The sequence below is a fragment of the Podarcis bocagei genome (genome assembly GCF_964188305.1).
Source record: "Podarcis bocagei genome assembly, chromosome: 3".
Lineage (NCBI taxonomy): Eukaryota > Metazoa > Chordata > Lepidosauria > Squamata > Lacertidae > Podarcis > Podarcis bocagei.
Window position 1 is genome coordinate 37,689,035 of NC_138127.1, and position 14,488 is coordinate 37,703,522.

General features: G+C 42.7%; 1 protein-coding gene across 1 annotated transcript in view; it reads right to left on the minus strand.

Moving 5' to 3' along the window:
- CDK19 (cyclin dependent kinase 19) overlaps positions 1 to 9,380 on the minus strand; it is an 82,636-nt gene extending 73,256 nt beyond the window's left edge. The window contains 1 exon segment of the mRNA XM_081186726.1: positions 7,793 to 9,380. Coding sequence (XP_081042852.1) covers positions 7,793 to 7,920 — 128 coding nt within the window. The 5' untranslated portion in view covers positions 7,921 to 9,380.
- Between the last annotated feature and the right edge of the window lie 5,108 nt (positions 9,381 to 14,488).

A 14,488-nucleotide genomic window follows, 5' to 3' on the forward strand; every position in this document is an offset into this window, starting at 1 on the left:
TTATGTATTTCGTGTTTTCGTACTGTAAACCACCCTGTGATTTTCAGATGAAGGGCAGTATATAAATTTTATTCATCATCATCAAAATATTCCTGACATGAAGTAGCAGCTCTTAAACTGGAGCTAATAGATTTAAATTTTCATAGATGACGGACTTGTCTTACTAGTCTGGATGTTTCTATCAGAATGACAATTACCGAGATTTGTGTTTAAATAGCTTGCAGATGCAGCCCACCTCAACAGCCTCTCAAAGCTCTTGATTTACTATGAGTACTGATTTAGGAAGGTCAAGTTTAGTTGGCTGTCTCAGCAGCCTAGAAAGACAAGATCACTTCAAACACACAATTCAAACATGCAAGGTTAGCACTATAATAAAAAGGTTATTTAATCAATACAACCAACAGTCTTTCAGAATCACTAAGCACCACCGACGGCCCACTAGTCTGACCAGGCACTTCAGGCATTCATCAACTCCCAAAAGAGTGTGTTTATTTAGGTTTTTAAAATAAGCACTACTGGGTTTTCTTTATTCTTACCCCTCTCTAAAGCTAGATTCATGTAGGATGTGAGTCACATGAAAAGCTTTTATCTGGATAAGCTTTACATGTGCTTCACCACATTTAAATTCACATACAAAAAAAAAAGTGTGCTCATCCATTCATGTGCAACATTAGCATGCCAATAGCACACCCTGATTGTTGGCATGCTAATATTACATGTGAATGGGGCAACATATCCTGCAAGTTCTTTAAGATATAGCAAGCATGGGAAACTTACATGAGTAAGAACTTTCACTGTGGTCAATTTCATGTATAAATCAGGTCTAAGATTAGCTACTACAGAGCTGACCAAATCAAAGAGATATGCCACTGGCTATGCCATCACTCACTACATGGGGTAAAGCTACTACCATAGCAATTATTTCTTTGTGTACCTATCCAAGCAAAGCAACTGTTTTAGAAGCAATATTTCATAGCTGACAAAAGTGTGATATAACAATATTTGTTGCATGATACTTATTGAATCTGTAAAATATAAAGTGGGCAAACAACAATCATGAAAATGTACGAAGTACTAAATGCATTCTCCCAATTTGTTTAAGATTCATCTGCAGAAAGATTAAGAAGGATGCTGAAACAATCTATAAGAATGGGTAGAATGGATTTTAGCTATAGCAGTGCCTTGGTACCATGGTGATTGGCAAACTATAAATATGCATCACTGCTGGGTTTCTATGGAGTTTTAGCTGGCAACACGGCTAGAGGCCTCCTTCTACCAATAACATTCCCACACTAAAACTTTGACACAGCTTTTTCTATTCAAAAACAAGTATTTTTTTCAAGGAGCCATTCTTACATCTTAGTATTTGTTGATGTCTTTTTTTCTAAATTATTTAATTGATACACCTCAAAACCTCATATACGTAATAGGTGTGATTTGCTTGGACACAATGAGGTACACAGAGATATTCAGCGTCACAAAATTAAAATCAAAGCCATTTAACCTAGAGTGATTTAAGCTAAGTTTATTTTAACACAAGCTTTGTAGGTATGATGCAGCCTTCTATGTAGACATTTTTATAATCCTAAATAAGCACTTACCAAGGAAAAAGTTCCACTGAACTGAGTGGATCTAACTTCTGAGAAGACGTTATAGGATTGAATTCTTAACGGTTTTTTTACACCTTTTTTAATGTATTAAAATCCCAAGAAAAAAGATGTCTTAATATTAAGTGTTCTAACACTCCAATAAATTTATCAAACTTACTTCTAAAGAAATTGCCCCTCCAAGCATTTTAATTTAATTTATAAAAGACTCATTCATTTGAAGGCCACTATACGCAGGTGGCGCTGTGATCTAAACCACTGAGCCTAGGGCTTGCCAATTGGAAGGTCGGCGGTTCGAATCCCTGCGACGGGGTGAGCTCCCGTTGCTCAGTCCCAGCTCCTGCTAACCTAGCAGTTCAAAAGTACATCAAAATGCAAGTAGATTAATAGGCAGGAAGTAAATGGCATTTCCGTGCGCTGCTCTGGTTTCACCAGAAGCGGCTTAGTCATGCTGGCCACATGACCTGGAAAAACTGTCTGCACACAAACGTCGGCTCCCTCAGCCAGTAAAGTGAGATGAGCGCCGCAATCCCAGAGTCGTTCACGACTGGACTTAACTGTCACTGGTCCTTTACCTTTTTATACTATATACACTTGCTTGGGAGTGAGTTTCTTCAACTCAATGGAACTTACTTCTGAGTAGACATGCATTCAGGATTGTACTGTAAAAGTAACATTCCACAACCCTTTGTTCCTTCCCCCATTCTTAAGAGAAAAATAAACACATATGTAGTTGTTTCTTCCCTCTCTGAATATCCTCCTTAATATTTAGAATGTTTAAAGCTGTTTCAGAAATGTTGGTATCCCAGTAACTGACTCATGAAAATAAGTTTTTAAACCATATAAATTAGTAATGAGATATTAACATGGCAATCTGATAGCATCTACTCTGAAGTAAGCCTCATTGTTTTCATTTCCACTTTCTCCCAGGTAAGAATGAATAACCAACCAAAATAACTGAAAGACCTGCCAGATGTTTGCAGGATTGCTCCCCTCTGTTTCTACTTATTTCTAGACAAAGTATGGCGGTAATGGGATCTTTATCTGAACAGAACCCTAGGTACAATCCAAGAACACATGAATACCAACACCTAAAAACATTTCATATGGAAGAATGCATTTCCTAAGGCATATCGCATTGTGGTCTCTGAGAAGCCTCAGAGCATAGCATGTTACCCAGGTTGCCCCCGCCCCCTTTGTTTTTTACAGAAGACAGAACTCCTGCAACTTAGATGTAGAAGAGGAATTACAATTACCTTTTCTATAAAGACACAGGAGCTATGGGTGTAGCCAAGGGGGGCAGGGGGCAGCTGCTCTCCCAAATCAATCAGTAAAAATACATAACTTACTGAGGTTCTGGCCCCCTAACATAAAGCCTGCTCCTCCAACATAAATCCTGGCTATGCCCATGAAAGGAACCCTATCTTCTTTTTCATCTGGCCCCCCTAGTTTTATGTAGTGACTGGGTAACTCCCCTTTGCTTGATTCCAAATCCATTCTTCTTTTCCTGAAACCTTGTGCACATCCCCCCCCCCAAGAACATTCAGGAATAAAGGAACATGGAGAAATGAGCTTCTCTTATCTTCAGGTTCCCCTGTATCCCCTCCCCCTCCCAAAACATCGCAAGAAAAGCAGAGTGAGGAACCAGCAGCAAAGAGGGATCCTAAGAGAGTGGGAAAGTCTGCTTGTGGGCCTTGTCCTTAATTAGAAATGAATTCTAAAGCTTCTCAATTGCAAGGACTTTGCTTGGAAAAGCAGGAGGACTGGAGGCAGAGCTGAGTAGCAAGAACAAAGACAAATCCCATTACTAGCTAGACCCAAATTCAGAGGGATCTCAATACTCTATAACAGGGCAAGGCTTTCTGACCTAAATTCACCATATCACTAGCTTTTAGTGGTCACTTCTACATTCTAGAAGCTGAACACACTAACAATGCGAAGTCATTTGATGTAGCATAGAAGAGTGGAATGGGAAGCAACTTGTTTATTTTGACAGTACTTTTATAACTTGTTTCTCTACTTGTCTTGAGTTTTCGGGGGTGGGGTTAAAAGTCTAAGTACTGTAAATAAAAATAAAATTTGAAATTGTGGTACACAAGTTAAATGTAACAGAAGCAACTACGTATGTAGCCAGCTCCATTGCTCCTATTCCACCAATACTGAATCAAAGGACATACAACCATTACACCCACGAGAGCCAAAACCACCAGCTTATAACTGTATTTATATCATAAATGTACCGGTAAACTACAATACAGGCAACAAAACTGTTTTAAGGTGCAATAAATTTTGTAAGCATTTTTATACACGGAAAGTTTTAAATAAATGCAAAAAGGTTTAATCAGATCTTTTGCATTCATTACTCTTTCCCAAACTGTATCCTTCATGGCAGCAATAACCAATTTAATTATAAGACACAACATAAGAGGCTCAATGAATTTCAGACTATCACAGCGCAACATTTCAAATTTGTTAAAACTTATATCTCAATATGGATGTTTTGTGCAATAGTGCCTTGAAAATAATATACATCTGGCTTGCAAACAATCTCAATACCATTACATTGTAACTATTTATACTGGCCAATAGGCAAGCAGATGCTCCATGAAAAAACAGCCATTACAGAAGTGAGGTGATAAACTTCCAGAAAAAACTGCAGCAGCAAAGTTAATAAGCCTTCTGTACTGGTTTGGCATATTGACTAAGAGCCAGCAATGACCTTCAAGGAATTTTCCCTAGGACTTCCCTGAAATCAACATGAATCCAAACATGACAAAATCAGAACCAGAGCAGGCCTCTTATCACTCTTGCAAGTAGTGGATTAAATCTTCCTCCCACCTCTCCACCCTCACCCACTGGCTCCCCATTTTCCCCTCCCACAGTCTCCCTTCTCATATCTCCTTCCCTGCCATCATGGTGCTTTTTCCACACCTACAAAAGGCATTGCAGCTTTCTCCTTCTCTTTTAAAACTGGAACAGGTATCCTGAATGCGGCCACCACACATTTCCTCCAAGTCTGAAAGACGGAAGCAGGTCTCACAAGCCTGTATATAAGAGCAGCTAGTGCAGTAAGGTGGTACTGCAGAGAGATGTTTCCAATATGGGCATTGCTGCTGCTTACCAAGAGGTGTTGTAGGGGCAGAGCAACAGTGAGGTCAAGGCTCTGTGAGCACATCAGAGGGAGTGCTGGACTGGTTCCACCAGTATGTCTGCACAGCCCTGACCTCCCACTGCTAACCCAGTAAGTGACAGAGAAACCAGTATCAGGAGGGTATCTTTGTGGTACTGCCTCACCAAGCTGGCCTCTCCAAGCTGAAAGAGGGAGGTGCATTAATAAAGCTAGAACAATGTATCTCCTGCATTGAAAGAGGAATTGTGCATCAAGAAAAGCCAAGCGTTAAAGTCTGTTGATACTATGCAAATTGAGCAAAAATGAAATATCATGCAAGTGCCACATTTATTCTATTCTCCTAGACATTGAGAGGCAGAAAGATCTATTTTAAAAAATTGCACCTCCCACTGCTGGACAACTGAGAAGCCAGACAGGTGGCTAAATAAGGTTTCATCAGGCCTTGCAACACACTTTTAAATATCTTTGAAGAATAAGGACAAGGAACTCACTTTATTTCAAATTCAAATACATTCCCAGGAAGCAGAATTCTGTCATCCTGCAGAATCATGAGATACTGGACTTATGTCAATGTCATGTGTAACACTCAACTCTGTAACCATGGCTAACAGCACTGCCGCAGCTGTGATAGGACAAATATGTAGTTTGGTGCTGCTATTCATTTGGTTGACCAAACACAATCCAGGAAAACAAGTGTGTTGAGCTGCTAACTCCTTCATATAAATGGCCATAACGGGAAATGTTTGAGAAAAATATTATCTTAAACAATTTAAGTTCTTTTTGTTTATTTACTCCAAAGAGATGCAGGAAGATGCTGTTAATTTCAGCCCGGCTAGTTGTAAGTATCACAGCTATTGCAGCTGCATCAAAGTAAAAGAAAAAAACACAAGTTTTAATAGATCATGCTAAGGCAGTTTAAGGCTGCAATTCTAACCCCACATATTTAGGAATAAGTACTACACTTGAGTTGGGATTGGACAGTAAGTCTCATTTAATTCCATGGCACTATTAGTCAGTTTAATATTTTTTTTATTGTCAGTGAGGGAAGGAAAGCACAACTCAAAATTTGTGATCACACCTGATCTCTTGATAACAAAGTCGGTGGACGGAGGTTGTCTAATCATATATTTTGCTTGAATCTTTGGCATGTGTGGACCTGAGCAACACCTGGTGGGAAACTATTGAAAACCATATGCATGCGGCTTCTGAGCATTCAAAAGGACAAGTGGAATATAAAAATAGCAAAATAAATAACTGTCAATATATTAACACAATATTTGCTGAAAAGCAGTAAAACTGTTTTGTGATTTTTTTGTCTCAATATTGCTTTTTCTGGGCCTAGTATTTTAATGCCTCTAAAATCTGCCCATGCTTCAGAACAAAATGTAGAGGTATTGGAGCAAATATTGGTTCTCCCTCTCCCTACTGGAAAATTGTTAATCCTAAAGTTGTGTTTCCCTTTTCCCTACTGCATAATAAATAGAAGGGTTCTCATCTCACGACTTGTGTTGGAAGACTACTGTGATTAACTTTGTCAATAACATAACTGAAACTGCAGGCTTGGTTCACTTACAATACATTTATCCACATGGCTCCCACTGTAAAAGAAAACTACCAAGTTGAAAAGACAACACACACATAGCTATGTTGATCTATCAATGTATTACATGGGAATGTCTCTACCTACTGTGATTTTTGCTATCATTTCTATCAGTTAGCATGAAATTAATATTGAATGTCTGCAGAAGAGAGCTACTAAGTGTTGTGAATTAAGGATTTGTACACTCAATGAGACAAGCAGTCCAATCCCGTACATATTTACTCAGAAGCAAACCCTACTGTTTCATGGAGTTTATTCCAAGTAAGGGTAAATACACAGGACTGCAGACTTACCAGAAACTGGGTTTTGTGCATCCAGATTTTTAAGCATTTGTACATACTGTAATCAAAATACCTGATTTGCCAAAGCAGAATAGTTACAAAAGGGCTTGATTTCTTTTTCATGGTGGAGACCATTGACACTATATAAACATAAAACCACTTTCAGTACTCAAGGGATTTGACATCATCAGCCTGTATATATAGCATTACAAAAATATAGATCAGAAATTTAAACATGGGAGTATACTTTGCTCTTTGTTTTCATACATTAACCAATCCTAGATACACATATATAGAATATCGTAATAATATTGAATAGACTTTTCGATCCAGAGGAGTTCCAAAAACTATCTAGTCAAAACAAAGCATCAGACTCCTCTCTATCCAGATATATGCCTACACAAGACAGTGCAGATTATTATTATCCAAACAGGTAATACCTGTGTCACATGAGATGTACTTGTAGGACAAGTAGTAAAAAGAATTTTTTCTCAAGCAAGTAATTTGTGCACTAACAGCAAAAACCCTTTTATTCCTAGCAGCTAATATGAATTTGGGGGGCTCTCCCCCTCAAATGTGGATCAGATAAAATCAAAGTATGATATTAAGACCTATTAACCCAACAAAGACCGTTTTCTTAGCTCTGTGACCAGGATACTATCTCAAGCTCCAAACATTCCCAGTGCTTCCGACCGAGAAAGAGGGAAATTTTGTTGCTTACTCAAATCAGGTCATGCATTTAAATCCTAGGCTTTGAACGGCTGAGACTTGAGAGGATAGTTTTAGTCCTGCTTCAGGCAGAGAAAGCACGGTTTGGGCTGGACCCTACAAAACAAACGAGGGGAGAGCGCGTCTCTTCCTGGATCCCGTTCGACCCCGAGCCTCCTTCACACCCCAAAGGCACGAGGAGCGGAAGGAGGGCTTCGCCAGCGCGGGACAAAGTTTGTTCCCGCCCTCAGCCGCCTCTAGCGGGCGGGGTTGGGGCTCGAGAAATAAAACCCGCCGCCGCCGCTGTGACAGCAATCGCGGAAAGCGGCGGGGCTTCAAAGTTCAGCCGACCTCGCCGGCGCCTCCTGGCAATCCGCGCTTCCTCGGCTCCCGCCCGGCCGGCTCCCCCCCCCTCTCCCCGAGCCCCCCCCCCCGCCCTTCTCGAAGGAGCTCGGTTCCCTCTTACCCGTCCTTGCGCCGCGCTTTGAAGACGTGCCCGTAGGTGCCTCTGCCGACTTTGCACCCCTCGTACTCGAACAGATCCTCCACCCGCTCGCGCTCGGCCGCCAGCTTGGATTTGAACTCGTAGTCCATGTCTCTCACCCATGGAAGGGGCGGCCGCAGGGAGGGCGGGATGAGGCGGCGGGACCAGCGGCCGCGCGAGCGTCAGGGGCACGAAGCCACCGCACTGGGCACCATTTCCTTGTTTTGGGTTTTTTTTGGGGGGGGGGAGTCCGCTCCGCCGCCACCCGCTTCAACTAGGGCTTCCAATAGTTAGGGCCGCAAGGGATTCTGGGCTTGGTAGTATCAGAGGAAGCGCGAGCTCGAAGGCGTCTGAGGAAGGTTGAGGAAGCGGAGACTACAGTTCCCGGCGTCGCTTGCAGCACCGAAGCCTGTGTGCGCCTGCGCATTGCAACCCGCTCCCCGGTTATTGCTGAGCGGGTGGTGGGAAGTTGCTGAGTCTTCACGTTGCCGGGCAGTGGCGGGAGAGTCAGACGGTTGCTTAGAAGGGAGACAGCGGAGTCTCTCTTTGCTTCGTTTGTCCGCCTGCAGAACAATGACTCGCAGTCACACTCTTAAGCGGCGAGGCGGGGAACGGGGTACGGCCGAGGTCGGTCGATTGAGGGTCTCGCGCTGGAGCTTGTTTATCTCCTGAGCTGTCATTCAGGTTGTATCCCCGCCCTTCGCTCTTACATTCGTCACCGTTGGCTAGACTTCGTCCCGCCTTTTCGCCCTTCACCATTGAGCCCGCCCAAACGCTGAATCTGAAACGCTGGCCTTTTTGTCAATCAATTGAAAGGCGGAGCCTCAAATCTGAGAGTTGATGGAGAAAGGCTGCCGCTTGGGCAGATCTCCGCGTCGTCGTCGTCCCGCAGCTCTTCCCAAGCCTTCGCGTTTCTCGCCCTTCCCCCCTTCGCTAGCATATTGACAATGGCGCTGCTCACGCGCCTCTCGCTGGCTCCCACTCCCGCCTCCTCCGGCTCGCTCGCTTGACACTGCGCAGCGCTGTTTTCCTGGAGCGTCTCATGTTCTATGAACGGAGGAGCGGCAGAGCACCGGCAAAGCTCTTCTGCCCTCAGATTAATAATTAAAAGAACAGGCAGCAGGTGCACGTTCCCAGGCGCTAGAGCGGGAAGACGCTGCCCCACAGGCAACACGTACAATATGCCTCACCGACCAGGGACTACCTTAGGACGCGGAAGGGGGTGGAGATAGGGTAGAGCAGTTTTCAAGCTGGCGTTGAGTTTAATGTCTCTTGAACATGAAGCCTAGAGACTTCGAAACTTGACGTAGAGGAATACTTTGCTTACAAAGATAAAATTGATTTGGCACCTATTGGTTTGCCTCCACCTCTTCCTAATGTATTTCGGGTAACCATCAGCATTCAAAAGGCATTGTTAAATGACTCATACAGTTTACATGCAGGTCTGCGCTTGCTCTGCAAGGTCTTTCTCTTCTTCAGATAATGTAAACTTACAGGTGTGCAGACTACCATATCACAAAAGCTGTGTTTTCCCTTTCATTTCATTTATACCTTAAAAACAAGTCATGCCAGGGAATGCTGTGGACACAGTGTATCTTGATTTCAGTAAGGCTTTGGACAAATACAAATACACACACCCCGTGATATTCTTGCGAGGAAGCTGGTAAAAGGTGGCCTGAATGAAGTAACTGGCTGACTGACTGAACCCAAAAGTACTCATTAATGGTTTCTTCTCATTCTGGTAAAAAGTGACAAGCGGGGTTCTGTCCTGGGCCCATTGTTGTTCAATGTCTTTATAAACAACTTGGACAAAAGAATTGAGAGGATGTTAGTCATGTTAGTCCACCTGCCAACGCTGCTTCTGTACTCTGTGAATTAAGTTTCAGCTTCTTGTACAGCATCCAGTCCTTCTCAACAATGAACAGTTCACTGTTTCAACTGCCTCCCTTGGTTCAGCTGAAAATGAGAGACAGGGTTGGGTGTCATCAACATACTGATTATTCTGCATCTGAAATATCCATATAACCTCCCGCAGTAGCTTCATTAAGGTGTTAAATAGGGTGAAGGATAAGAAAGAGCATTGTGGAACCTCTAATAACAAGTGGAGCCCTGCTAGATCAAACCATAAACAAATAGTTTACTACACTGTTCTCACATGAACCAAGCAGATGCCTATGGGAAGCCCACAAACACAATACAAGCACAATAGCATTTTCCACATTTGTGTTTTCCAGCAACTGGTATTCAGTCACATATCACCTCCAATATTAGAGGCAGCATACAACTATAATGACTGGCAGCCTTGATAGCCTTATCCTCCAATAGTTTGTCTTATTCTTTTTATGTTTGTGCAAGTTGGTGGCCAATGTTAAATCTTGTGGGATAAAATTCAATAGTTTATGTGCTGTGTAGATGACTTTGGGTTCTAATATTATGGGAAGGGGAGAAAGCCTCTCTATCCACTTTATCCACACCATGCATAATTTTATGCACTGTTTCTAACCTAAAAAGCCCCAAATGTTGTAACCTTTCCTTATATGGGAATTGGTCCTGCCTTTCTATAATTTTGGTTGCCTTTTCCAACACCTTTTCCAGCTCTAAGATAGTATTTTTGATGTATGACTACCAGAAATGTTCGTACTATAATCTGGTCACACCATCAATTTATATAACACCATTATGATTGGCAGTTTTATTTTCAGTCCCTTAAGGGACTTTATCAAAAGCTTTTTGATAAATGGCCATGTTTATGTTATCTGTTAATCACCCCTAGTCATATGCATATGGACACTCTGAACTCTAAAAGGTTAGTTATATATGACTTAAATTTGCAGGAGCCATACCGATTTTGCTTCAGCCAAATTTGGTCTTTTATGCTTGGTAATTCTAATTTTAATAATAGTTTTCATTACAGGTTGGTTACTTGAAAACTAATTTCATATATATTTTCTTGATCCCTTTTTAAAAGTTGATTATATATTGACCACTTTCTGGTCCTCAGGTATGCAGGCTGATCTCACATATGTTACTTTTTTTTGTTAGAAGATCAGTTATTTAAATTCAAGTTTTTAAAGGGCTCTCAAGTAGATGCTACCTCCTGGATGTGATGTCTTCATTTTTAGTTTGTCATCAAGGCCTAGAATGTCAATTCTTGTCACCACCATTTGCCTCTTCAGACTCAGTTCAGGCGCAGGGATCAGCACTACAGCTTCTCTGCAATCTCCTTTTTCTCCTTTAGTACACCTTTGACTCATTTGTCATCCAAAGGACCAAACATCTCTCCAGCTAGTCTGCTGGTTCTAACATGTTTTTTAAATGTATTATTGTTGATCTTTAAAAAAAAATGCAATATGAAATGTTCTCTTGTAGTCTGCTTGCATTTATTTTGCCAAAGTTTCTGTACCTTTTTGTTCTCCTCATTTGGATAAGACTTACATTTTATAAAGGAAGGCTTATTTTCTATCGTGACTGGAGCATTCATTTACCCAACTGAAGTCCAAGGAGGCATCCAAAGGAGGAAATGTAATGGGTGACTTCAATTGTCTCCATCTCAAGATCACACTGAGCATTTTGGTCATGGTGTGATAGCATGTAAAAGGTAAAGGGACCCCTGGCCATTAGGTCCAGTTGTGGCCGACTCTGGGGTTGTGGCGTTCATCTCGCTTTATTGGCTGAGGGAGCCGGCGCACAGCTTCTGGGTCATGTGGCCAGCATGACTAAGCCGCTTCTGGCGAACCAGAGCAGCGCATGGAAACGCCATTTACCTTCCTGCCAGAGCGGTACCTATTTATCTACTTGCACTTTGACGTGCTTTCAATCTGCTAGGTGGGCAGGAGCTGGGACCGAGCAACAGGAGCTCACCCCGTTGCGGGATTCGAACCGCCAACCTTCTGATCGACAAGTCCTAGGCTCTGTGGTTTAACCCACAGTGCCACCCGCATCCCGGTGATAGCATGTACTCAGTACTAAATTTATATTTATGCCTTGGTATTGCCACCCACAGGGGACGCAGGTGGCGCTGTGGGTAAAAGCCTCAGCGCCTAGGGCTTGCCGATCGAAAGGTCGGCGGTTCGAATCCCTGCGGCGGGGTGCGCTCCCGTCGTTCGGTCCCAGCGCCTGCCAACCTAGCAGTTCGAAAGCACCCCCGGGTGCAAGTAGATAAATAGGGACCGCTTACAAGCGGGAAGGTAAACGGCGTTTCCGTGTGCGGCTCTGGTTCGCCAGAGCAGCGATGTCACGCTGGCCACGTGACCCGGAAGTGTCTTCGGGCAGCGCTGGCCCCCGGCCTCTTGAGTGAGATGGGCGCACAACCCTAGAGTCTGGCAAGACTGGCCCGTACGGGCAGGGGTACCTTTACCTTTATTGTCACCCACAGCAATTTTGTGGAGGAGTCTACCCCTTTTATAAGTTTTTGCTTGCTGGACTCTGTGTCCTTTGGCATGCAGAGCAACACCACCTCCAGTACACCCTCCTACTGACCTTCCCGTAGTTTACATCAAGAGATAGCTGTTTTGCACTAGTTCTCCCACTGCACAGGTTCTCTCCATCTGATTTCAACTAGGCCCACTATATCAATGCTTTCCTTTAAAACCAAGCAGAAATTGTGTGATATTCTGTACAATACACTGGCTAGTCCCTTGCTGGCTTTCTACCAGCATACCTGTTATTGTTGTTTATTCAGCTAAAATCCAGCGTTGAATGTAAAAACATTACAGGGAAGGGCACTGTTGTACTGTATTGCTTAACAATATTTACCAAGGGTGAAGCTATGAAATGCAAGTTGTTCAAGTTTTTGATCTTTTGCAGATCTCAGCACCAATGCTCCTGAACTTTTTACTTGGATATAATCAAAGCATGATATTAATACCAGCCTACATGATGGTTGGGCACACAACTACAGAGGAACGATCTCTTTGGCAAAGATTCTCTTTGGGAAACTAATTCAGCCACCAGTTTCCCCACCACCCATATGAACACAGGGCTGTCCCTAGGGGAAGTGCAGCACCTGGGGCAAATTACACTGTGTGACCCCATCTTCATCTCCCCCTGCCTACAAAAGAGGGAAGCAGAGGAGAGGAAATGCTAAAGCCCAGTGTTTGTCATAGCTTACTCACACAGTGATGAACGAACCATGGTCTTCCATTAGATCTGAAGTAGGCATTAACATTGAGGTATGAAATCAGAGCCTTACTGAGTAAAATTATTCAGAGTTTTAGTAGGTTTCTTGTACACACGTCTACTTTTAATTCCCATTGATACATTTTCACTTCTAACCTCAACACATCTTTTTACTTTTTTGTTTTTACCTCTCACATACAAAACATGTTAAGCTTTTCCTGAGGTACTTTTATCCTCCACTAATTCATCATAGGATAGCAATCTTAATTTAGAAAACAAATACTGTATTATGACCCACAATTCTGCTGTCTTCTGCTTTCAGATCAGAAGTAACCATTTGTTCACGCTTTTTCCAAGGAAATCTTGTGTGCTCTGTCACAATATCCCCTGAATTAAAATATATTTTATCAGATGCAAAAGCCTCCCTATAAGCTTGTGTTGTTTGCCTGCCCCTTACGCATACACTGTTCAGATGTGAAAGTAGCTTAATTTTAGATAAATTAATTCACACAGTCTCATTTGGGGAAATACAATAGCTCAAGGCAGTGGATTAATTGCCATTGTGATTAATGTGTGGGATGCAGTTACAAGTTTCAGTGGCGGCTATTGGGTATTTCCTGTGATGAAATTAGCAGCAGAATGCTTATCTTCCCCTTTCCACACTTTCGGGAACTTTCATAAACTTTCATTTGTTATTATTTTAAAATAAATATATTTTGGATGCCCAGGGATAGCCCTACCATTAGGCAGAATGAGGTTAACTGCCTCAGGTTGCAATATGTTGTGGGGCAGCAGTGGTAGTCCTCTAGCTTCTACTCCTGAATCCCACAGCTGTACTCTTCTGTTAAAGGCAGAGCTCTATGTGCCACACTCCCCTAACTAGCCTGGTACTCTCAGGTGCAGTGGAAGACACTATTCCATTACTGGTCCAATTAGCTTCTGTACATGGAATGGTGGAGACATCATCTTGTCCTTTGCCTCAGGCAGGAAACTGTCTTGAGGCAGCCCTGTGGAAAATCCCAATGCAAGAATTCTCAACCAACTACCTCCCCCCTTTTATTTATCAATACACTGTATAATTCTATGCTTGCTTACTCATAAGCCCTACTGTAAAGCTTACTGCCAAATACAGGCATGGCCAAACTTGGCCCTCCAGCTGTTTTGGGACAACTCCCATCTTCCCTAGCTAACAGGACCAGTGGTCAGGGATGATGGGAATTGTAGTCCCAAACAGCTGGAGGGCCACGTTTGGCCATGGCTGGGTTAATATAAGATTGTAACTGTATGTCACTGAAGCTTGTCCATCAGCTCTCAGTAGATTCTCTATCTTTATGTGAAACTGTAAGTTCTCCCTCTCGCCCTAGGGCCTATGGATGCAAAACACACCCATGCAATAAAATCAACTGCATGCAAAAAATGGCGCATATTTGCATTTTTCCTGGGAAGTGGGTCTGTAGCTTTCATCAGATTCTCAAGTGAGTCTGTAACCCAAAAAAGGTTAAGGACCACTGTCACACAGCATAACTATGCTCTTCCAAGTTGTGCACAGATTCATGGATT